Below are 23,321 nucleotides of genomic sequence, written 5' to 3'. Positions count from 1 at the left end.
GTGAGAATATTTCCCCTTCTGTTATTATTGTTATATATCTGCTTCCAAATGAGGAAAGTGAAGATAAAATTCACTTTTGGGAGGTCGGGGAAAAATGGGAAAATAGAGATTTGTGGGAAAAGTGAGTCCAGAATTGACAATTCGTTTTATATAAAAAAACTATTTCAATTTAGATGGGCCACCATTTTTGGTCCCTCCCCCTGTGTAAAGAAAAGTTGGTTTTTGGGATTAAACAATCATCGATTTCCGAAAATGCTCTCATCCTTATCCTGTAATTATGAAATGCTCATTTTTAGTTCGTTTTGGATGATTAATTTGATAATGGGGAAAAAGGGAAGATTGTCAATTGTCATTCACATGGACTTTGCAATTTACTACCATTAAGATTAATTACTTCTTATAGGTTATGTGACTTGGGATTACTTGAGTTAAGTTATCTTGATAATGGTAAATTAGCAAGTGATGACATCCTAATTTACGGACTCGTTAGGTGCCACTCCAAAGAGTAAAGTAATAGCTATAGTTTTTTTTTTCGAGATTTACGACGACTACCCATGAGTTACTGTCGTTGGAGGTATGATTATTAGAAAAAGGAAGTTTTCATTTTCATGACCTATTTTGGAAAAATTACGATATTATTGGATAATTGGTATGTGATAGCATTATCAAGTATAAATGAAATTTACCATTAACGACGGACAATTATAGATCGTGATGATCTATTAATTACAAACACGTGAGAAAATAATCACCTATTATTAGCGAGTTACGAAGTACGAAACAATTTACGGCCATCAAGGTCCCTTAATAAATGTAAGTCTCGTCTCTTGCGACGGTTTAAGATAAATTACCATGTTTAAGGTGATTAGCATTCTCCCGCCATAAGCGGTCTAGATGAATTATCACGTGAAGAAAGGAAAATAGTAACTATGGGCGTGGTCCAAAATGTGGCATGATCGAGTAAATTATAGCGTCATGGAAGAGAGCGACATCTCTTGAGACGAAGATATTTATGTCGCGGGGAGTAATTTAATTTGCTTTTGCAACGAGTCATATTGCTTAAAAGTAGTAAACATATCTAGAGACAAAGTGATTTACCTCATAGGAAGTAATCGAAGTAAGTTACATCATAAGGAGCAACCGGCCTTGAAACTCGTTACCAATCTCATAGCAAGCGTGAAAGCCGCAAATTATCTTAGAACAAAGCAATTCATCTCGAATGTTGTAATATCTATTAATTTATAGCAGCATATATCCCATAGGACTTAATTCACCTTCGAAAGTAGTAAATTGAGTGATTACCGTATTGCTGATGCAAAGTAAAGTTTTTATCGTGGTAAATTAATTTCAGGATAATAGATTTGTTGGGAACGCAATAATTATTGCTTAAGCAGTAAAGCCTCCATATTTGGATGGTGAATCGCCTTGGCGCGTCGTAAATGGGAAAAGAAATCGGGGGGCAACGACGAGTGATGGGAAAATTAATAAATGAGACGAGACGAGATTTCTCCAATTCTCCATTGGAGGGAACAAAAATCAATCTCTCTCTCTCTCTCTCTCCGCAGTCTCAACGAACACGCCCCTTCTGCCTGCGCAAAACGCGAATCTCTCTCTCTCTCCTCTCTTCTCTCTCTCTCTGTCTCTCTCTTCTGAAAGCGAAATTCAACCGCGAGCAGCACAAGAAAAAAGAAAAGCAAAAATCATTTCTCCTCTCTCCCTCCCTCTCTTTCTCTCTCTTCTGCGTCGATCCGATAAACAAAAGAGCCAAACCAGAAATAACTGAAAACCCTAGCTTCCCAGCACTCGACTTATCCCTTTCTCTCTCTTCCCCACACACACTCTCTCTCTCTCTATCTGTCTCTGTTTTTCTTCCGGGCGAGGACTGAGCTCTCCGTACTCGCATTCGGGGGGTTTAGGGTTTCAATTCGCGCCTCCGCCGGGGTCCGATTGCCGTCCCGAATTCCGACCGTGGGGGCCGCGGGAGGGGGGAGGCGTTTTGCTAGGGTTTCGTTTCGCGCGGGAATGGAGGGGGGCCGCGGCTGGCGTCGTCGATGACCGGGGGCCCATGCCAGCTTCTTCGGGAGGAGAGGAAGATGATGGGTAGGGGCGCGGACGGAGGGTGTGGCGCCGAGGAGAGGCCTTGCCCTGTCTCTAGGGTTCCGGCGAGGGCTCCGGCCGGGGCGGCCGAGGAGCCCGCTCCGCCCGGGGAGGGCATGGATTTCTTCTCCCAGGCTCGGAAGGCGCTGTCCCAGCGCTCCCCTTTCGACGTGGCTGAGGACGGCTCGGCCGGGGCGGCGGATACTGTGCCCCCCGGCCTGCCGAGTGGATTGGCCAGCCTGTTGAAGAATTTCGATAGCAGGAAGAAGCACAAGAAGTCGCATTCGGGCACAGAGAAGAAGTCTTCTAGGCATGTGGAGCGGTCGCGGGGCGGTACCCTTTGGCTGGCGACCGAGGATTTCTTTAGGGGCTTGACTTTGCCGGACATCAACGCGTTGTACGAGGCATGCTCTGTTAGTTCAATAGTTTCCAGGGAGCGCATGTTGATTCCGGTCTTGGAAGGCGATAATGTCTGGGATAATGCTGTTAGTTGTCAGGACGTCGATGATTGTAGTGGCAGTGGGGTTGATATAGAAGAGGAGAAGCAGGCGAGGAGTGAACAGGATATGGAAATTGATAGCGTGGGAGCTGGTGGTACTCCCAGACAAGAAGGGGCGTGTCCTGCGTCGGACTCTTCGGGTAGTTTAGAATGGCTTTTGGGTTGTAGGAACAAGATTTATTTAACATCAGAGCGGCCTTCAAAGAAACGGAAGCTGTTAGGTAGTGATGCGGGCTTGCATAAGCTTCTCATTGGTCATCCTTGTGAAGGAAACTCTGCTGTATGTAGCTTTTGTTGCAAGACTGAGGTGGGGTTGGATTCAAATCCATTAATTGTCTGCAGCTCGTGTAAAGTTGCAATTCATGCAAAGTGTTATGGAGTGCAAGGGGATGTAGATGGCTCTTGGGTTTGCTCAGGGTGCAAGCTGAAAAAAGACAGTGGATGTGATTCGGGGGATGCTTGCATCCTATGTCCAAAGCAAGGAGGCGCTTTGAAACCAGTCCAGAGAAAGGAGGGAAACAATGCACCCTCTGAGTTTGCCCATTTGTTTTGCTCTCAGTGGATGCCTGAGGTTTATGTAGAGGATCTGACAAAGATGGAACCGATTATGAATTTGGAAGGGATCAAGGAGACTCGAAGAAAATTAGTGTGCAATGTGTGCAAGATAAAATGCGGCGCTTGTGTTCCATGCAGTCATGGTATGTTTAGTTGCTTCGCTATTTAGTGTCATTCTGCTTCTCTATGTCGGCAGTGAACCTGGGAATGGTATTGTGGATGTTTTACTTTTCTTATGTTGAATCTGTCTCGCCTAGCTGGTTTTGAATGCACATATGGTAATTGCCACATTTTTTCAAACTGGAGTTTGGGAATTTATGTATCTTAGATCAATTAATGATGCTATGGTACTTCTGATCTCTTATGTTGGTTGTTCAAGTTCTTACTGACCTTATTTAATGCCCCATGCTTCAGGAAGAATTGACTTCATGCCCTTTGTTTTGTGAATGTGATATTAAGCCTTTCTGTGGTTATGCCGAAAAAATGTTGCAACATGAATTGAAACCCAGCTGTCAGTTAAGTGAACTAGCATTTCCTACCTATAAGAAGTCATTTTCTTTTACACGACAAGTAACGAGGTAGGTAGCGCTTTTTATAGGTTCTCATCATTTTGATATGCCTCTATCTGCACCAATTCTGGATATATAGCAACCTTTTGATACTCTGTGGATAAATTCAAGACAAAGTGACTAGTAGGTATTCATTCCACATGCTAGAAGCTAAATCACCGTATAAGCATGAAATGGCAGATTCCCCACTTCTTTTACATTGATAGCGTGAAGGGCCACCACTTAGCGATTACAAGTTCTGATGTCTAAGATAAACCTTTGATGTGATGAGAGGCTAGAAGCAACAACAAATGGACCCTATAGGACAGCAAACAAGTGAAATTAAAAAATATAAACAGTCCCAAGGTTTATCTATACATGCAGTCTTTTTACTCACAATGAATCCCAGAAGCGACTGCTGCTTGTTAGTGAAGAAAGCTGCCCAGTATCATATGCCCAATCTATGTGAGCTGTCTATATTTGAAAATCTTGGAGTTGCATTTGAGTCACATTTTAAACCGTAGGCTGTGGTAGTTATCTTGCAGTTGGTTTCCTTGGAGTGATCCACTACACAGGGAAGCTTCTCTGGATTTTATTTTGTATAGCTGCTGAGATTTATTGGGTTTGAATATCTTACTATGTAGTAATTAGTCGAGTTTAATTGGGTAGGAATGCCCTGGTTGTCAACTCGTGTCAAAAGCAAGGAGGAACCTGCCCTAAGTTGGAAAGTTGATAAAATGGACCTTATGTCGTGGAAGTAGCAGTAGTTCTTTGTTCCACCTTGTGTAGTTGGGGGAAAATATTTTGGTCAATCTGGAAATTTGAATATATGATGCTTGGGCCTCGAGAAAAAGGATCATCTGAGTAGTGTTCAGTTATCTTCTGTCCATGCACATGGCTGCAATTCAGGATGCACCGTTACTTTGGTAGGCCTCTTGGTACCGAACTTTCTGCTGTTAAATGTAGTTAGGCTATGAGATAGAAGAGCATACAGCATGCACAAAAACATCCACCCCTTCTTCTTCATTTAAGGACTTGTGGCTTCATGTAGCTTTATTTATAGATAATTTGGAGGTTTGACTTCTGTGCTAAGTTAATTATATCTTAGTTTAATTTGAAATCTACTTTTAATATTTGATTAATTTGCCGTAACTTGAGAGAGATTCTGGATTAATTTTATGGTTCTTGGGCTTTTTCTTTGCTTTATGTTATATTGGAGGGATTGGAGGATAAAATGGAAGATTAAAAAAAGAAAGACATTTCAAACAAACTTGTTTAGCCTTTCTAGAAGGGAGGAGAGAAGAAATTATGGGTTGTCGGTTCCTGTTTACAATATTCACGAAGGTTCTAAATTCCTCTGCAGTAGGGTGGGTTTGGAAAAACAAAATTTTTCGCATATCTTCCCTTTGTTTTTTCCCCAAACATCCAGCAAAAGAAAAGATTAATTTTATCCAGCTCTTTGTTCCTATCTGTTTCTTTTGGGTTAATTACAAATCTCTTATTTTCTTCTTAAACAATTCTTCCAAACATAATGGCTTGCCAGCACTTTGTTTTCTGTCTACGCATGTAAAAAGTAACAGTTAGAAGCCATACTGGTTTCTTTGGTGTTAAACTTTTTGTTCTCACTTGATCAGTTCGTATTTGTTACCATCCTCGACTATGTTCATGTTTGCTCCCTGTTTCATGGTTAACCATGAGGTCATCTGGCCTTTCATTTAGACTGGTTGTGGATTCAGTTCTCTGTAAGATTCGTGCTGAAGAATGTTTATCTCTAATTATACGCATAGAGAACTACAGTCTTGCTTATGCCATTTGATGCTGTGTAATGAGCTATCGTCATTTTGTTGGGTTGCTCTTTCCTTCTAAGATGATATTGTTGGAAATGAATTTTCTTTTCTGTGATTATTTGGCCTTTTAATTATTAGGTGCAGCCTGCATATTTGAGATTACTATTAACATTTGGTTGTTAGTTTTGGCCGACTTGGTGGATATGTAACTGATTTGTAAGATTGTGTTGCTAGAAGTATTTACTCATGATATCATTGGCCTTAGTTATTATTTTTTTTTTAAAAGTTAGTTCAACATTCTGATTATTTCTTCTAGTGCATGCCTTCCTATCATGTTACATGTAATCTTATTTGACCTTTTTGTGTCACATGATGTTAACTCAGGAACCTGCAGAATTTCTTTCCACCCTATTTGTGCCAGGGAAGCTGGCTGTAGAATGGAGATCTGGGGAAATTTTGGAGATGACAATGTAAGCTTTTGTTGTAGCTGATGATGCTTTCTAGTTATTCTCACTGGTTCTGTTGTAGATGTGCTTTGCAGCTTTTCTTCGCTCTTTAATGTGAAGAGGTTTTCTAGCTGATGTGGCCTACTTCCTAGTGTCATTCTACAGGTGGAATTACGTGCTTTTTGCTCAAAGCATTCAGATGTCCGGGCCAGTGGTGTCTTGGGCCAGCCAGAAGTTTGTCCTGGTTGGGCTGATGGCAATCCTCATACTGTGAATCCTGTATCTGGGGTAACAACTACGAAAGAAACCAATAGTTCGAAAGGTGGCTGCAAAAATGGGGGTGATAATTCTCATAAATCAGATAGTACTGATTTGCAAGGAGTGGCGCTTTCTAATGATAGATCGAACATTAATACTAAGTTGGAAGGTACTGATTCAGAGGAGCTTGGACAATTGGAGAAGATACATTTAAGCAACTGTGAAGACATCAACACATCTGATTCCTTGAACTTTGTGCTTATTTTGAAAAAGGTTGCTTGAATTGTTATGTTGTGCTCCACTATAATTATTCCTCTTATGAATGATGGTAAAGATTGAGATTGTCCTTGTATTTGCCAATTTGCAGTTGATTGATCGAGGAAAAGTGAATGTGAAAGACGTGGCATCAGAGATTGGCATTTCACCTGATTCATTTTACTCAAAACTTGCTGTAATTCCCGAATGAATCCAAAACTTTATGTTTGCTAGATTAGTTTCTTAATAGCTTAGGTGGAAGCTGTTTTTTCTGCTCTGCTGCTCATATTTTCCTTTACAATGTATTCCTGATGTCTTATTTGCAGGATGATAAAAACGTGCCTGATTTGCAGTGGAAGCTTGTTAAATGGCTTAAAAATCATGCGTGCATGGGTACCTCACAGAAGGATCTGAAAGTAAAAAAATCGAATTTTCCAGCTAAGGCCGAAGTTGGAGGAACTGATGTTTCTGATTCAGTTGCACTATCAGATTCTGATATTTCTGATCCTGTTGCTGTTAAATCAGTGCCTCCACGGAGAAGAACCAAAAGCAACATAAGGATATTAAAGGATAACGATATAATTTGCTCATCCAAAAATAGTTTTAATGACATTGGGACGGTGATGGATGGACTAGATCAAGTTGTAGCTGGAGAAGTAGAGAGATCAAATGAATTATCTATTCCTGATGTCTGTGAAAAGGTAATGTTGGTTTTCAGATGATTGTTTAAATGCCTTTGGCATGCCTAGAATCTCTCTCCTTTGGGACAGTGGAATATAATAAGTTAAAGAGTAACTGAAAATTTTCTTACTTGTGTATATGAAGAATGGCTATTTAAGCATTGGTAGTTTGTATTTACTTTATGTCTGGCTTAGCATAATTGGGGTTTCTGCTGTGGCTTCTAAATTCTGACATGAAATCTGTGGTGTTTTTCTGGCTGGAGGGAGTAAGATCTGTAATAAAGTACCGATTGGTTTCATAGGAGATAAACCAAAAGCTAGTAACATGTAGATGTGAATGTAAAGCAATGACGTTGAGAGATGGAGATGGTAACTTTGTTGTCCTTTTGAATATTACTTGTTACGGCAATGTTTGAGCAATCTCATTCAAAGGAAGTAATAAAAGCCCTGCAAAACTTCTCTTACCTATCCAAAAAAATAAACTCTTTGCCAATAGATAAACATGTGCATGGTTATATTTGGTCTTTGAAGACCTTTTTAAGCAGTTGAAGCTATATTATTGGGCAATAGGGGGTTTAGAGTATCCAAAGAAGACAAGACGTTAAAAAGATGTGTAACTTTTGGCTGTCTAAAGTGAGATTTCTTTATCCTGCACGTTTGAGTTGCTATCCGAAATATCTCTGCTTTATAAACAACTTAACTTTCTTACCAAGAAGTTGCTGATTCTTTCATCTGTTCTTTCTCAAAGTTTTGTGTTGTCTTCCTGCTAGATATAAAAAAGAAAGGGAACCATATATGTTATCCTGTTGCTTCTTATGGTGTTCATTAGAATATCGGGAGTTAAGATGGTACCTTCTGGTTATTTAACTACGCGATTTATATTAGGCTGGTTAAGTATTCTGAGAAGAGAGTTCATCTAACCAGTAATGGAAAGTTTGAGATCTTTCCATTTCTCCTCATTTTTTTAGCGATATACACTGGGTCATTCTGCATGGTAGGAAGCTACACGTGGCGGCTGATTCATATATCTGTCAAGATGATCATTTAAATGAAATAGAGAATGCCTATGAGTGCTGAATCTTCATTCATATATATGTATATGTACAATTTATTTCGGAATTCTCAAATTCAAGGCCGTCATAAATTTTGAACATCTTTTGCCTTTTCAAACTGGAATTCCTGAATTCATGTTGTTTGTTATCCTACTTTGTATGGATTCATCTCATTACCTGGTCTTTTGTGACACGTGACATCTGGGTTGATTTTTGATCGCGCCCTTATTCATCTTTAGGACAATCAGTGGTCTCTTGGCGTTTAAGCTGATATTGGTCTGAGCTCAATTTTGAATCTTGCTAATTTACATTTCAATTTCTTGCTCAAATTTTTTAATTATCTGCTGTGCATTTATTTCATGTTCTTTGTAGAACAGAGAATAGTAGAGGCGTGTATAGCTTCTCACGATTTTTTTAATTACCTTCCCAATAAGGAATTGAAGAATCTGGATGGTCTATGATTTCTCACCTTTGCTAGAGATTTTATGCCATTTTGCGCTTATTCAACTCATCTAATTTCTTCTTTGGCATCGGCATCAAGATGCTAAGGCCCTGCTACATTTATTACTTGTAGGGTTATTAAGGCTATGCATGGAGTCTTTCCATGTATTTGAATCTGAAATAATATGAAATTGGAAGTTTCTGCTGGTTGTGATCTATTCCTTTGTATTCCACAGATTTGTGTTTAAGAAGGCCAATGAAGGCCATTCGTTTTTTGTATTGCTTCTGCTTTTGGATTTGTCTGGTCATGTTATCAAACAATAATTGAAACTGTTCTTTGTGCAGCTTGAGACTGAGATTGATAGTTCTCAGAATACTTCAGCTAAGGATTCCCCTTCGCTGTTAGGTATGTTTCTTGTCTCAGTTTATTCTCCTTTGACACCAAGGCTGCTTCTCATTGCTCTGTTATGCTTGGATGATGTGTCTATTTGACCTAAAATTCTCTAGAGGACGTGCCTTACATGTAACGGTTATCGGATGGGGCCTAGCTCCTGTGAGTTTCGCCCTGAGCTTGTTGCGGGGAAAGTGCATAATGTAGACAATTAACTGAAGGAGATTGTTCTATGTGATCAAATGTCATCAGCTTGTCAGAAGATTCGCTTTTGGTTACTCATCCTTGGAATGTATAATGCTTTAGGATAGTAATAGGAGTTGAGAGAAAGGGTGAAAGGATGTAGTTATGTTGGAGTGTACAACCATTAACAAAAAAACTGTGATGTATCGGCAGTAATGTGGCGTTCAATTTCCTTTAATAAGCATCATAAGTTATTGCACATGCCATGACAGAATTCTAATGCTATAATTAGTTGAGAAGCAAATTAGTGTTCTATTTTGTATATTGTTAGCAGAGATGGATGTGGAGGCTAAATTCGGTCAATAATTTTTTTATTAATTAATGTCATGTTCTTACATGTAAAAAAATTGAAAAAATTTAACAGCATTTAGGCTTTGTTTTTATATGAAAATTATAATTTTTTTTAGATAAAAAAATTGCGCAAAAAATTGATGTCATTTTGCAGCTAGTATGGCATTTGTTTATTTCCTCCTTTCTTGTCATTGTGTGCCCTTCTTCATCTCATAGAACTGTTTAGGAATAATAACAGAAACTAACATTCAAAATGCTCGTTTTCTTCACATGTCAGAACTGGTTTTTAGACAGATGCCAGAAAAAAAGCATCAAATAGTCTGTTAATTGTCAAATAGTTAATTATTGTGCATGTGGCCTGGTTTCTGCTGGGCACTATTCACATCGTAGGACTGTATGCAGCATTTTCAGGTCTCTCTTGAGAGGTTGACCTACTTTCAGAAAGTGGCTGGATATTACTCTTTTCTATTTACTCCTTGATGTCAATTTATTGGTCACTAGCTGCGGATATGTGCAGGGATCCCAGTGGGACCTCCAAATAGCAGCTTTTCTCAGTGCAGTCAATTGGAAGAGGCTGCAGATCTTGACCTCAGTACTTTATCTATTTCAAACACTGGGAATCCTGTCTGTCCTCATCATGAGAATTCTGATTCTAATCCTGTGTAAGTTCTGCTAAATTGTCTTTTGGGGAATTTAATTTTCTTCATTATAGTAAGGATTATGTTAACCTGGCAATTGTGAAATTTAAAGGATGAAGTGCTTCCCCAATGAAATTAGCTTCAAGTGAAATGTATAATCTGTGTAAATAGTTATTTTGCGTATCAGGGTTGGCATATATTTCTTTTTGGTATTTTTCCCGTTTCCAGAGTCGACCTTAATATTAAGTTCATCTGGTTGCTGGAAGAAGTGTCAGAACAAATTAAACTGGTGTCCATAACTATGACCATGCAAATTGTTTTATGGGACATATAAGTAATTGGCATGATGTGTCTACAAAAGAGGTTTTCCTGAAATTTGTCTCTGAGAGTCTTTCTTGTCTCCTCCAACGTGTGAAAATACCATCTGTCTGAGAATATTGAGATCCTCTCAAATCCTCAAGTTTTGACTTCCCTCAAGGAGTTCCTCCTGGTTTGGAGATGATCCTCTTTGCCATCTTCTTTCTTTTATTTCTTTTGCCATCTTTCTTCAGATGGGTAGGTTAAGTTTTTCCTCTCCAGTTCCTTTTATGTCCATTTGAAATATTTTATATTTTTTGTCCTGGTTTTTCTTAATTTTTTTTTTAATACTATGGTTGCATAAAATCAGTGTCTAAGTTGAATTTGACTACAGAAAATCAGAAGCACTTCGAAGTTTCTACATGCATCCGTATATCCAAAAGAGTTTCCTGTACTTGCAGAGCAGAGGATTTCTACGGAATGTTATGGATGAGAATGATGGTAAAGTCTTTTCTGTTATCTGTTAGCATGTGTTTTTAAGGTCTTACTAATATTTGATTTTGCAGGTTTAAAGGGAGGAGAAACCTCTCGTGTTGGTTCCTCTTGTGGTGCCAGTGTTTGCTGCGATCACCAAAATGGGCAGATCATTTGCAGCACGGTAAAATGTAAAGCAGATGGAGAAGAATCAGAAAGTTTGGTCAATGCTGGTCAATCAAGAGTGCTAGAGATGTCCCCAAATGATGAAGTGGAAGGAGAGATACTCTATTTTCAACGTAGATTGCTTGGCAATGCAATTGCTAGAAAACGATTTAGTGGTTTGTTTTTCTTCTCCTTTATCTGATTCATTACTTGGTTTGATTATGAACTTTGTTTTTTTCTTTCATATATCTTTATCAATTATGGAACCATGTCCTTGCCTAACTGTTTCTTCTGGAATGCGCACGCAGATAATTTGATTAATAAGATTAGAAGGGATCTGCCACAGGAGATTGATTCAGCTCATGGTCAAGTATGGGATACTGTGCTTGTCAACAAATATCTTGGTGAGCTCCGAGTGGCAAAGAAGCTGGGTAGGAAGGAGCGGAAGCACAAAGAAGCCCAGGCTGTTCTTGCTGCCGCTACTGCTGCTGCAGCAGCTTCATCTAGGATTTCTTCACTCAGGAAAGATTTGCTCGATGGATCAGCAACTCAGGAGGTTATTGGCATTGTCTTGGAAATTACTTTAATGGTCGACGGAGGGGAAAATGATAGTTATTTTGGTTATAATCTTCATTATAATTTCTTGTCTCTGCAGAATTTGGGGAAACTCAACACTACTAGTGGAAGGCCCGGTTATTGTTCTCAACTTATGCCACGAGCAAGGGAGACAGTTCCTAAAGTGGGTGTCCGCAAGGATTCACTGGAACGGCATTCTGGGTCTATTCAGTCAGCATCGGATTTTTCCAAAGATCATCCCAAATCATGTGATATCTGTAGTCGGCCTGAGACACTGATGAATCCAATTATAGTCTGTTCAAGTTGCAAGGTTTCCACCTTGAGTTTTTCCTTTTCTCCAAGTAATCTTAGTTTGCTGCTTTGGATTTGACGGGCTTCTCTGGTAACAGGTTTCTGTGCACATGGATTGCTACAGAAGTGTCAGAGAATCCACTGGACCATGGTACTGTGAATTATGTGAAGAGTTACGGAGTTCTGGAGCACCAGCTGTTGATTTCTGGGAGAAATTTACTTCTGCTGCCGAATGTGCTTTATGTGGAGGCAACACTGGTGCTTTTAGGAAATGCAAAGATGGTAAATGGGTCCATGCCTTCTGTGCTGAGGTGAATGGATTTTCCTTTGTGGCTTCTGTGGATATTTCTTTGTTATTTATCTTTATACAGATGGGAATTTGAGTTCTGTTTTGATTATTTATGCTCTTGTTTGTGCTCTAGTGGGTCTTTGAAGCTACCTTCACAAGAGGACAAGGAAATCCAGTCGAAGGAATGGTATGTGTCATGCTAGGTGTCTGAACTATTTAATGTCGTGTAATTCTTTGTTTGTCCCTCTAGACATGTATCCCATATTCATCCCTGTTTATTTTCTCTAATGTCGTAAAGCAATGTACTTGACAAAATGGCAGGATTCAATTCCAAAAGGTGTTGACGAGTGTAATGTGTTCCACCATAGATATGGCGTCTGCATAAAGGTGAACTTACCTTTTGATTTTATGAACTCTGTGTTCATTATAAGTAGATGAAGCTAAGTCTGGCTCTTATGCCTGCAGTGCAATTATGGTCACTGTCAGAGCACGTTTCATCCATCATGTGCTCGAACTACTGGATTGTTCATGAGTGTAAAAACAGTTGGTGGCAAGTTGCAGCACCGGGCTTATTGTGGAAAGCACAGTGTAGAGCAGAAGGCAAAGGTGTGTCTTGTATATTGCATGTGCATTTATTAATCAATTCTGGAGATCATAGATATTGAGTTGTGTATCTCATGTATTCATATATTTTTTGTATTCTAAAATATTGGACAGGCTGAATCGCAAAAGTATGGAATTGAAGAGCTAAAGAGCATCAAGCAAATCCGGGTACAGTTATATTTACGTTGATCTTGATGCATGGCCTAATTTTGTATACTTAGCAAATCAGAGCACCGTTTAAATTTCAGAAAAATGTAGCAAGTGGACGTTTGGGTTAAGTTTTCAAAAGCCAGAAGAAGGCATATGAAGTTTAGTATGTGTTATCAAGCTTTCTTTTTGCAAACTTGTTATCATTCACTTTTCTCAGCCAATTAACTGTTAAACAATATCATATAATCTATCATGTATTATGAAGTTATGGGTTTTAACTGTGCTTGATTTTTTTACCTTCAACTAACATCTTGCTTGTTATGGCAAGTCATGGCTGATTTTCTCTTGCATATGATGGATATGTGACTATGCTATTCATTCACGTTATATGTATGTTTGCCGTTTATGTTGTCAATCAGATTATTGAACTTCACTCAACGCTTTTTGCAGGTTGAATTGGAAAGGTTGCGGCTTCTTTGTGAGAGAATCATTAAACGTGAAAAAGTGAAGGTAAGCCAAGCAATAAGATAATGTCTGTTTTAAGTTGTGCTCATCATGATAAAGACATGACTTCAGTAATTTTGTTTTAATATGGTCTCAGTAAGCTGCTGATATGCTAATTCACCTCCGTAGAAACTTAGGCACTTTCCATAGAAGTTCTTGCATTAGCTCTGTAGCTGATTTTCTATGCCTGCACAATTCTTTCTTGTTGCTCGAAGGTTCTTGGCTCCATAAGATGAATTCTTATGCATATGTGCTGTCAGTGCCTTTCTGACAATCAGTTGTGCCATCTATCCTCTTTGTGATGCATGTGTTAAAAGTCTATATTACATATTAGTCTCAGGTAGTTGGACCCCATTAGGTGGGGGTTGTACATCAGTTGAAGAGTTTCACTGTTTGATCTTTCTTGTGATGGTGGGGGATCTTTTGTGCATGGGCATGTTACTTGCAACAGGAGAATTATTAACTCCTATAATTGGTGAAGGAAATTCTTCTGACATGTTTCTTTCTTTTTATTGTTTTTGTGAATTGATACTTGCAGATCTTGTTAACTTAGAATATTTGATATCCTAAAGTTGGAACATGAGTGTCCTGGGACCATATCAGTCTTTTGCTGCATGCGTACCTTTATTTTTATATAGAATGCTGTGGAGTCCACCCTTCATTGTTAAGCTCCTAGGATTTGGCATGTTCTCCGGACTGTCTGTTTATCATTATTTTGGACCTTTAGTCATGACCCTTTACATTGACCGGATGTTTGCAGCGGGAAATTGTGCTTTCCACGCACGAGATTCTTGCTTTGAAGAGAAACATGGTTGCTCGTTCTACGTTGGTTCAAGGTCCTTTCTTATCTACTGATGCCAGCTCTGAATCTGCCACAACATCACTGAACTACAGATCTGGCAATGAAGCAGTTCAGAAATCAGATGAAATGACTGTGGATAGCTCAGTTTCTATCAAGCGACGAAGTAAAGTTCCTTCTCACACCAGCGCTGACCAAAAGACCGATGGCAGCTCTGGATCACAGAATATCGTGATCCGGAAGCCAACGGAAAAGGCTTCATTCTCTGGGAAACACATTCCTCAGAGGCCACCAGTTGCATCTCGTAATACTCTGAATGATGGAGAAGTGAGGTCGAGGTATAAGAAGGTATAGTTTCGCCTTTGTTTGTCTAACTTAAACTGCATGTTTCTGTAGTGAGGACCTGGTTTTTCACTTCTCTCTACGCATTCTGACTCAGCATCCAGAGACTTTCGAGAAAGAGCTGGTAATGACTTCTGATCAAGCCGACTTGAAGAATAAGATGTTACCTAAAGGTTATGCATATGTACCATCAGACAGCATCCCAAAGGACAAGTGGATAAGCCAGGATGGTTCGAGTGAGCCATTGGAAGATGGTGGCTAGTCAAAGAACCATCTCCTTCTGGTTTGCGAGTTGCTTGCGGAAGGCTTCTTCGCGTCTCATGGGTAAACGAAGCTTGTGCGGCAGAAGAAGTTGCCTTTGGGTGATCCTGGAAAAAGGAAATTGAGGCATTAACAATGAGATCATGCCCAGCCTGGTCAGGGGTCATTGTGCTTACACCCTGAAGGGAGCCATCGATTTGCTTGGTTTTGACCGTGAAATTTTGGCACCATAGCTGTACATTCATTGAGAAGAGTTCCGAGTGTACAGGAGGTCAGGGTTTATTCGATGATTCTTGTCGATTCACATTGCTTGCCGGGGTATGATGGGTGGCTGGTGGGCGTAACAAAAGCTATAGAGGCCTATCACCATCCACTGTTGCTTGTACTTGAATGCCCAAAATAACACAGATAGAATCCTTTAGTGTGCATGTAAAGTTTAGTGCATGTACATAGTCACAGTATCAATATTCAGCAATTGTGCCAAAGTCAATTTGCTGGAATGCTCCTTTTGCAGTACCTTACAATGTGCCCTGGCTTTGTGGGATTTTGGATGTTGATGGTCGGAATTGTGCTCATTCATCTTCATTTGTTGGCTCGAAAGATCAACGAGTCACTACATTGGTACCGCAACGAATTTTCTCTGTTCAAGCAGTGAGCTTTTGTTCAGCAAGACCAAACAGTTTGAATATAGAAAGAAATAAAAGAAAGCCGTTATCAGCACCTCCCCTGTAACTTGATCAAGTGAACAATCGTTTCGATTGAGCGTAGCACCTTTTTGTCATGCTTAACGAACTCGAGGCACTCAAGTGGAGAGTTTATATTGGGCCACATCAATCAAGAATATAGGGTTAATATGAGTGGCTGCTCTCATTTTCACCAAATTACATTGTAAGCATTCTCAAATGTCCATAAAAAATTCTCAGATGTCCACAACATTTCTATGGTTCTGAGGTTTTCAGTCTTTCTTTCGTTTCGCTTGGCAAGGTTGTGTGGGAATTTGGTGACTTTGTGCAGTTCATCCTCCATATAAATAATTGGCCGAGCGAATCGATATAGAGTGTCAAGTTTCCCAATTGTGGGTTCCATTTTCTTCCGAAACATCGTGTCCATGCTGGGGACAAAAAACCATTACTTCGCATTGAAAGACAGCCGATGATCTTTCCCTCCCCATTGCCTACCTTGTCAGTAATACCCCACTCGTATGCTTCTGCCAAATGAGACTATAAGCATGCCAGACACAAGATTTTCCAAGTTACTTTCCGGTTGCGCCCAGACAAAGAAGTACAAATCCATGGTATGTTCAAGATCTATGATCAAAATCGCATATATTCAGTGTATACAAGCGACAAATCAATTCAATACACTTCTAATGAAACAAGCGAAACATACTGGACAGTGGACACCAGCCATTTACATTTCTCAGGGGATCCCTCCTCTCCCTCTCTCTTCCTATGAATTATAATTTTCTCCCCCTATCAAACAGTGACTGGCTGCATATGATGCCTCGGATGGTGAATCTGTTGAAGCTCCAGGCCCTTCAAAGCAGCCCCACCTAACCTCCTCTTCCACAGGCTGCTGTCGCCGCCGCCGTCTCCGCCACCTCCGTCTGCGGCCGGTTTGCTCGCTTTCTTGATCACTGGCAATGGGGGATCCATGTCCAAAATGCTAACCGACGACCCGACGAAATTCTCAGTCTTTTCGCATTTCTTCTTGGCTCCTGCACACCCATTGCTCTCCTTTTGCCTCCTACCTCTGCAGCAGCCAGCGGCGGTTGCCGGCGCGGCTGCAGCAGGGGAGGTCGTGGCGGATGCGAGGAGGCCTTTGCTAGAGAAAAGTCTCTTGAGCTTTACGTACTTATTAAGACTGTTATTGACATTGGCCTTTGCGGTGATGGCGATGAGCTTGTTCGGCGTCGGGAAGCCGACCACCCGGTTGTTCCGCTTGACTTGGCCCATGCAGCCGACCTTCGGCGACATCGGGTCGTCGGAGAAAGAGGCGGATCTGTCCTTGTCGTTCCACTTGGGGAGCTTCACGTCTCTAATGGAGGGCCTTGAGCACAGCATGGGCAAGAACGAGCTCTTGTGCTGGAGGTTGTGGAGGTTGTTCCTATGTTGGAGATGATGATGGTGGTGATGGTGGTGGTGGTCTCTATAAGCATTGTCCATCTTGGTTCTCTTCTCTTCGATATCTCTTCTTGATTGATGGATTGAGAGAGAGAGAGAGAGAGAGAGAGAGAGAGAGAGAGAGAGGGAGGGGAGAGGGGTGATGTGTGTGATAGTTGGTGGAGGGGAGTGATTAAGAGGAGGAGAGAGAGAGAGAGAGAGAGTGTTTGAGTTTGGAGGGTGTCAAAAATGGAGGGGTAGGAGGATTCTTTTGACGGATCTCTTCCTCTGCGAGTGCAGAACCAGGTCTTTAATGGACTTGGTCCTTCATTTGCAGCTGCAAAGGTGCATTTAAAACTAATTGGTCAAATATTCATTTCAAACCTCTGTTTTTCGTCCGTCCGTTTTTCAAATTTCTAACTCTTTCGTGTGGGTTTCCCCATCTAGTTACCGGAATTACCTTCTGGTGCTTTGGCAGACAAAAATTATCAAATTATCATTGCTTAATCAATCGAGCGTATTGCAACACTTAAATCTCGTCATCAGATATCATAACATCGAGAAAACTTATTCCCTTTTCAAATTTCTCTTTTCCAAAACTCGTTCGATATGGCTCAACCCGACCCCATTCTTGTACAACGATGCAAAGGGATAAAAAGTTGAATTCGAAAAAACCAGTCCAAAGACAGCGAAAGTATTAGACCGAACGAACCGACCCTAATAAAAACACCCTCGCGCCACTCTCCGAACCAGTTTTCACGCATCGGTTTCGGTATGTTTGAACATTCCATTTTTCGATGGGGGCATGGAAGCGTGGAAGTGAAACCGAAGCGAAGATAACTAAAAAGGTTGTAGTCTTTTGAAGCTGCGTAGCACGCGTAGGAGGAGAAAAAAAAAAGCCAAGTGTGGACGACAGTAATTATAAGGAAAGGGGAAAGAAAGAGAAAAAGGAAAGGAGGGAGGAAAAGGGGGTTTGGTCCAAAACGCTGCACATGTTGCTGAAGTCGGGGGGAAACTCCAAATGGATTCACGCCCCGTTCACACAGCCACTCCTTCTGTTTAATCATGGCGGTTTTGAGGTTGACGCTCTCCCTGTTTTTCTTTTTTAGTCTAATCCCTACATTTGCTCTTGAAATCATTTAATTAATGGCCTCGTCCGAAGTCCAAATCTTGACGAGTCCTTGTCGCCGACGGAATAACGCGCCACGTTTAAGGTGGTTGTACAAAAACCCTAGAGCCATCATCTATGCACCACGCGTTATTATAACAAATACTTGAATTTCGGAGTCCATTTAATTTCATAGGACCGAAAAAATTACTAGAAAATAGTTATAAATTTATCGTGTGAATGTCAATTCAATTGTAAATTTTTTACTTTAATTAAATATAATCTTAAACCTTTTTGACAATTTAAACACCAACATCAATATTTGCATTTTTATTTTATTAGAAATAGAAAAAAATCCAGAAAAAAGTTTCAAATTGAAGTTGGAATTTCATGCATTATTTTTAGAAAAAAAAATAAAATTGAACCTTGGGGCCTAAGGGCCACCCCAGCCCCATGCCCCAATGCTTCCTTGCCGGCGTTTTCCTTTGTTTATTTATTTATTTTTGTCTCAGTATCGATGGCCTTTTCTTGCACTCAAGTTGATTGCCGTATTCTTGACCAAAAATAAAAAGTCGATTGCCCTAGAAACCTTTTTTATTTTTATTTTTTTCCCAGCAAAATAAGATTATATCCATAAAGCCGCCGTTAACTAAGGCTAGCAACATAAGCCGATTGATACTTACGAGAAAATATACATTTTAGGCAGGCTTCGGTGCACAGGGGACTGGACAGCTTTTTGATTTCCCAATTACAATCGCAACCCTCCGAACAGAGTCAAGCCAAAAGCTAATGTCACATCCTGAAGCGACGCTACTCGAAGTACTCTGGAAATTGACGACTCTTCTCCTTCAATGTTGGATCCCAACCACGCATTCGATGTTAGGCTGAAGCTTTTGTCTAGGTGCAGAAGACTTTCGAGTTCACAGCATGTGCCTATGTTCTCCACGAGATCAATTGGTGAAAAAGAGAAGGGGAATAGAACAGGACTTTGTACTTCCGTTCGTGACCTCGAGACTAATTGGATGGACTTAACTGGTAGAAGTATATTGGTATGGGCATAAACCATGATACCGTTGGACATGTGATTATCAAATTTGGATGTTGACCATTGTTGTGAAGTTAATTAAAATCTCGGAGGCACTGAAAGTGGGTCGCTTGAAAGTGTGCATAAAGTTTAGATGGTTCGATTTCTTTTAAATAACGGGCATCGTCCCTAGTGATAGTCGGTGCTATTTTCTTCCATTCAAGCTCTTGGGAGAGACGGTTTTGCACTCGATTTTCTGGTGTATTGAGCGCTTTTCAAAAGCGATTTTCTTAAATTGATGTAGGAGCGGTTGTGTGTTAAAATCTCTCCCTCGATAAGAGGACCAAGATTTCACCATCTCCAATTCATACCCAAAGAAGAGAGTTATGCCAAAGCTTGAAGGTCAACGGTCGGTTGGGCGTTTGACTTAACATTTGTTTTGGCGAACCCAGCTCTTTTCCTACCGGTTAGCCGTTAATGTTGAAGTTGAGAGGACCGACAAATGATAAGCACGACCTACAATGATGAGCAAGATCGGTGTCAGGTTTTAGAACGCTTTTTTGGAGTCACTTGGCATTCTGCTTCTCTTCTGATCCGCTTCCGATTTATTGTTTTAACAAAGGTTTGAAGAAAGACGAGAGTTTTGATGGCTGAGAACCAAACTAGCTAGTCATGCCTCTATTTTCCACCGCATTAATTAGAACTCTATCCATCCATGCAAGTTAGAGATCATCCAAACGCCAAACCGATGTGGAGAAAATAATGTCTTATGGTTTTAGTTGTATCTTCCAATTAATAAAAACATTGGGAGGCTTTAAATGCAACAACGATTGTTTGAGAACTATAATTCCCAAAACTTGTAAAAAAGGTACAATTGGTAATAAAATTTTCATGAAGTGCAATCTAATTTTAAAATTTGTTAAGTTGATGTAATCAAATTCTAAAACTTATTAGTATTTTCTGTCAACTAAATTGAACGGATTTAATGGAAATGCTTGATTGCACAAACTTGATGAGTTTTAAAATTGGATTGTACTTTTTGAAAATTTTAGAATTCAACTACACTTTCATGACAAATTTTAGAATTTTCAATGTACTCATTTAAAAAAATTTCACCTATTTCAAAAGTTTTCAAATGGGTTTATTCTATTTTATAGATGAATCTTATATATATCGCATATTAAAGTATTCCATGAGAATATATAGGATCCAAATAGTGGTTTATGTATTTTAAGCTAGAATAAAAAAAAAAAAGATATTTGAAGTTAGCCAACAACCCACATGACAATTCTCGTCCTAATGTTGCAGGAACAGACTTGTTTTTTCCCCCTTCCCCTCCCTCTCTGGTAATTGAATAGTCTTGACTGTTTAAGGTTGGACCAATGGCAAATGTGATAAATAAAAAGTAAATGAATTGCGGTATATGACCATGTGTCAGTTCCAAAGTGCTAAGTTCTTGGTTTTTTTTTTTTTTAACAAGCTAAGCTGCTTGGTTTCAATCCCTACGATTCTAAACAAAGTCACTCATTACCCTTAAATCATCATTAGCACATGTTCCATTATTTTGACTACTATGGCATTTCAAATTGAAGAATCCAAAAATGTAAATTCCTCAGAGTAAAGCCACAGTCTGAAATTTCCTATCTTCTCTTTTTGGTTTTCGCTCATTATTTTAAACTACGACACTATTATTGTGGTTCATCGTGTGATTCATGTTGCCCGATGGCAATTTGAACTTGATTAGGGTTGGTTCCACCTTCTTCTGCAATGGTATTTGATTGTGACTGATCCAATCTTATCGAGCTAGAACGACACGATTAAACATCCAATCAAAATGGAGAGGAGTTGGTGAAGACCTATGAATTTTGTTGGGTCCAATTCAGAAGCTAAGGTCAGCCAATTAGGTACCGACCAAGCACATGCAGGTCACGTGCGGATGAAATCCTGTCCATGGCCAAGGGGAAGTACGCATCTTTTTGAGATCAGCCGACACAGAGTGCGTGTCTCCCTGTCTGCACGTGGGCGGCACGTGAAAGGTGGATTTGGTAATCCCTCTTTCTTTCTCAATCCCTTTCAAAAAAAGAAAAATCGCACACCCAAAATTAGATGGAAAAAAGCTCACACAATTTTTTGTTTAAGTACTTCCGTTATTAAGCGTCATAGCCCTAGAGAAATCCTCTTTATAATTGGGTTGGGTTGATTCTTTTTCTTTTTGCGCTTATTAAATAGATCGTGAGGTATTCGAATTTTTAATTCGATAGCTTTATATATACATGCTGACTATAAAAATTAATTGTTAGATGATCATACTTTGAAGGCATGAAATCTTACTTGTGATTTATGTATGATTATCGATGTGAGACTTCGAAAAGGCATTCGTGTTTATCTTTTCGAACATACTTACTTACGTCAAATTAGTCCTAGAGAATAATTACATTTAAATTGAGATGGTCACAAAAATGCTTCATCCTTATACAAATTGATGTTCTTCTTGTTCGAAGTCAACAAAAAGTCAAGAAAGTATCCATTCACATGAAGAGAAAAGCAAAGAGTGAGTTAAGAGCGACAACAGCAATTTTGAAATCACTAGAAGATGTCATTAATTTTGTGCATTGTGCCGCCACACATGCTTCAAGATTAAGCAATTATACGTGGGAGACACAATCGTCGTTCCATAATGGAAAAATCGGAGGTTGTGGAAGCCACCATTGATCTCTCTACTCATCCAAGTGTCTCCCTTTTCCTGTTTCTTTTCGGTTTAGGTTAACCTTGAAAAAAAGGTGCTGTCGTGTCGAGGTCGATGCACAAGAGAAGGTGGCATCACATTGCCACGGCCAGAGATTGTCTCGGCACAGCAGGACATGCTTGTCTGTTGTGACTCGCAACACCCCCTCTTTCTTAAATCATTAAAGTCTCCAGACGATAAAGAAATAGAGGAAACCCTAGACCCATCTTTCTCTCTCTCTCTCTCTCTCTCATCCACGGCTGATGCAAAGCTCGAGAAATAGAGCCTTTACCGGCCAGTTGGTATGCCCGGTTATATAGAGGCAATGACAAGTCAAATTATAGGCCCCCAGATCCATAAAAAACACTCCCCAAGAGGACGCTCCCCCTTTTAATTATAATACCACTTTGGGTATGCACTGCAGCTTGTCCCAACACACAGAATAACTCGAATCTTGATCCGCAGTTCGCAGGTGATGTCACCCGTGTGAGCACTACGTGGTTCGATGAATTTTGGAAAACACAAGAAATGCAAGCTTAGCTGCGCGAGAGAATACATTGGGCGATCGCATGACAACGAGGAGATAAGGACAAGGTAATGGTGGTGTCATCTCTACTCGAGCTTCGCCTTTTTCAAAGTGAAAAAGGGGGAAGCTTCTTTGAAAGAGAAAAGATGAGTACCCAAAGGCCCTCTGGTGTTTGTCTGTCGGCGGGCCTTTTGCGCGTTCCTTTTGATAGGAATTATTAGTCAACTTCGGTGATTGCGAGCAATGCATATGGGTTTTCGCAGAAATACGTAGGTCCATGCGGAATAATTTTTCTGGATGTGGTGGTTCACAATCGAAATGGTGGTTCACGATCAAAAGCATCTATTACGACCATTGACGATGACGAGACTCTTGATCCCATGGTTATCATGCTGTCTGGTTTCTCTTTGGTCTAGTCAAGAAAGTATGGAATTAGTTAAAAGGAAATGCACAAGCAATTTAAGTTCAGACGGAAAGGCAAAAGCATTAAGTGGTGGATAAGTGGTGGATAAGTGGTGGAGGTAGACATTCAATGAGGAAAAAGAAAAGAAATCAATAAAAAGATTGTGGAAGAGAGTTGAGCATAGAGGCTGCCAGGGTTTGATAGCGTCAAGATAGTCTTGCAGCAGGTGAGTACTAAAAAATGCATAGAAACTGGTGAAATATCAGTCTCATGTGCATAACTACATGATCCTCTGGCTTGATTCAGAATGCAGAAACCATGCTTAAGACTAAAGATAGCGTGCAAAATACAATTTAAGGCGGACAATTTGATGCAACTTTCCCACTTTGCGTGATGCTGTTGAAGCAAATCCATGAAGCCGCATTTTTCAGTTTGCAATTCTTTCATTTTCTGTGAAACCACACTAATTCTTTTCAAGGTCGCTTACTAGCCTTCAACCAA

General features: G+C 40.0%; 2 protein-coding genes across 2 annotated transcripts; one reads left to right on the top strand and one right to left on the bottom strand.

Moving 5' to 3' along the window:
• The first annotated feature begins 1,546 nt into the window (after nucleotides 1-1,546).
• On the top strand, nucleotides 1,547-15,476 carry LOC104450463. The gene is made up of 19 exons (XM_010065031.3): nucleotides 1,547-3,294; nucleotides 5,871-5,956; nucleotides 6,098-6,463; nucleotides 6,558-6,641; nucleotides 6,772-7,146; nucleotides 8,964-9,024; nucleotides 10,061-10,205; nucleotides 10,873-10,979; nucleotides 11,045-11,293; nucleotides 11,426-11,673; nucleotides 11,773-12,003; nucleotides 12,083-12,295; nucleotides 12,407-12,460; nucleotides 12,595-12,660; nucleotides 12,739-12,879; nucleotides 12,991-13,044; nucleotides 13,477-13,536; nucleotides 14,291-14,677; nucleotides 14,769-15,476. The coding sequence occupies exons 1-19, from the start codon at nucleotides 2,052-2,054 to the stop codon at nucleotides 14,931-14,933; spliced, it is 4,335 nt and encodes a 1,444-aa protein (XP_010063333.2). The 5' UTR covers nucleotides 1,547-2,051; the 3' UTR covers nucleotides 14,934-15,476.
• A 750-nt stretch (nucleotides 15,477-16,226) lies between these two features.
• Nucleotides 16,227-17,358, bottom strand: LOC104450462. Its single transcript, XM_010065030.3, has one exon. The coding sequence runs from the start codon at nucleotides 17,095-17,097 to the stop codon at nucleotides 16,408-16,410; it is 690 nt and encodes a 229-aa protein (XP_010063332.1). The 5' UTR covers nucleotides 17,098-17,358; the 3' UTR covers nucleotides 16,227-16,407.
• Between the last annotated feature and the right edge of the window lie 5,963 nt (nucleotides 17,359-23,321).

Source organism: Eucalyptus grandis, chromosome 6 (genome assembly GCF_016545825.1).
Source record: "Eucalyptus grandis isolate ANBG69807.140 chromosome 6, ASM1654582v1, whole genome shotgun sequence".
In the NCBI taxonomy this organism is placed as follows: domain Eukaryota; kingdom Viridiplantae; phylum Streptophyta; class Magnoliopsida; order Myrtales; family Myrtaceae; genus Eucalyptus; species Eucalyptus grandis.
This window is presented reverse-complemented; position numbering and strand designations above follow the sequence as displayed.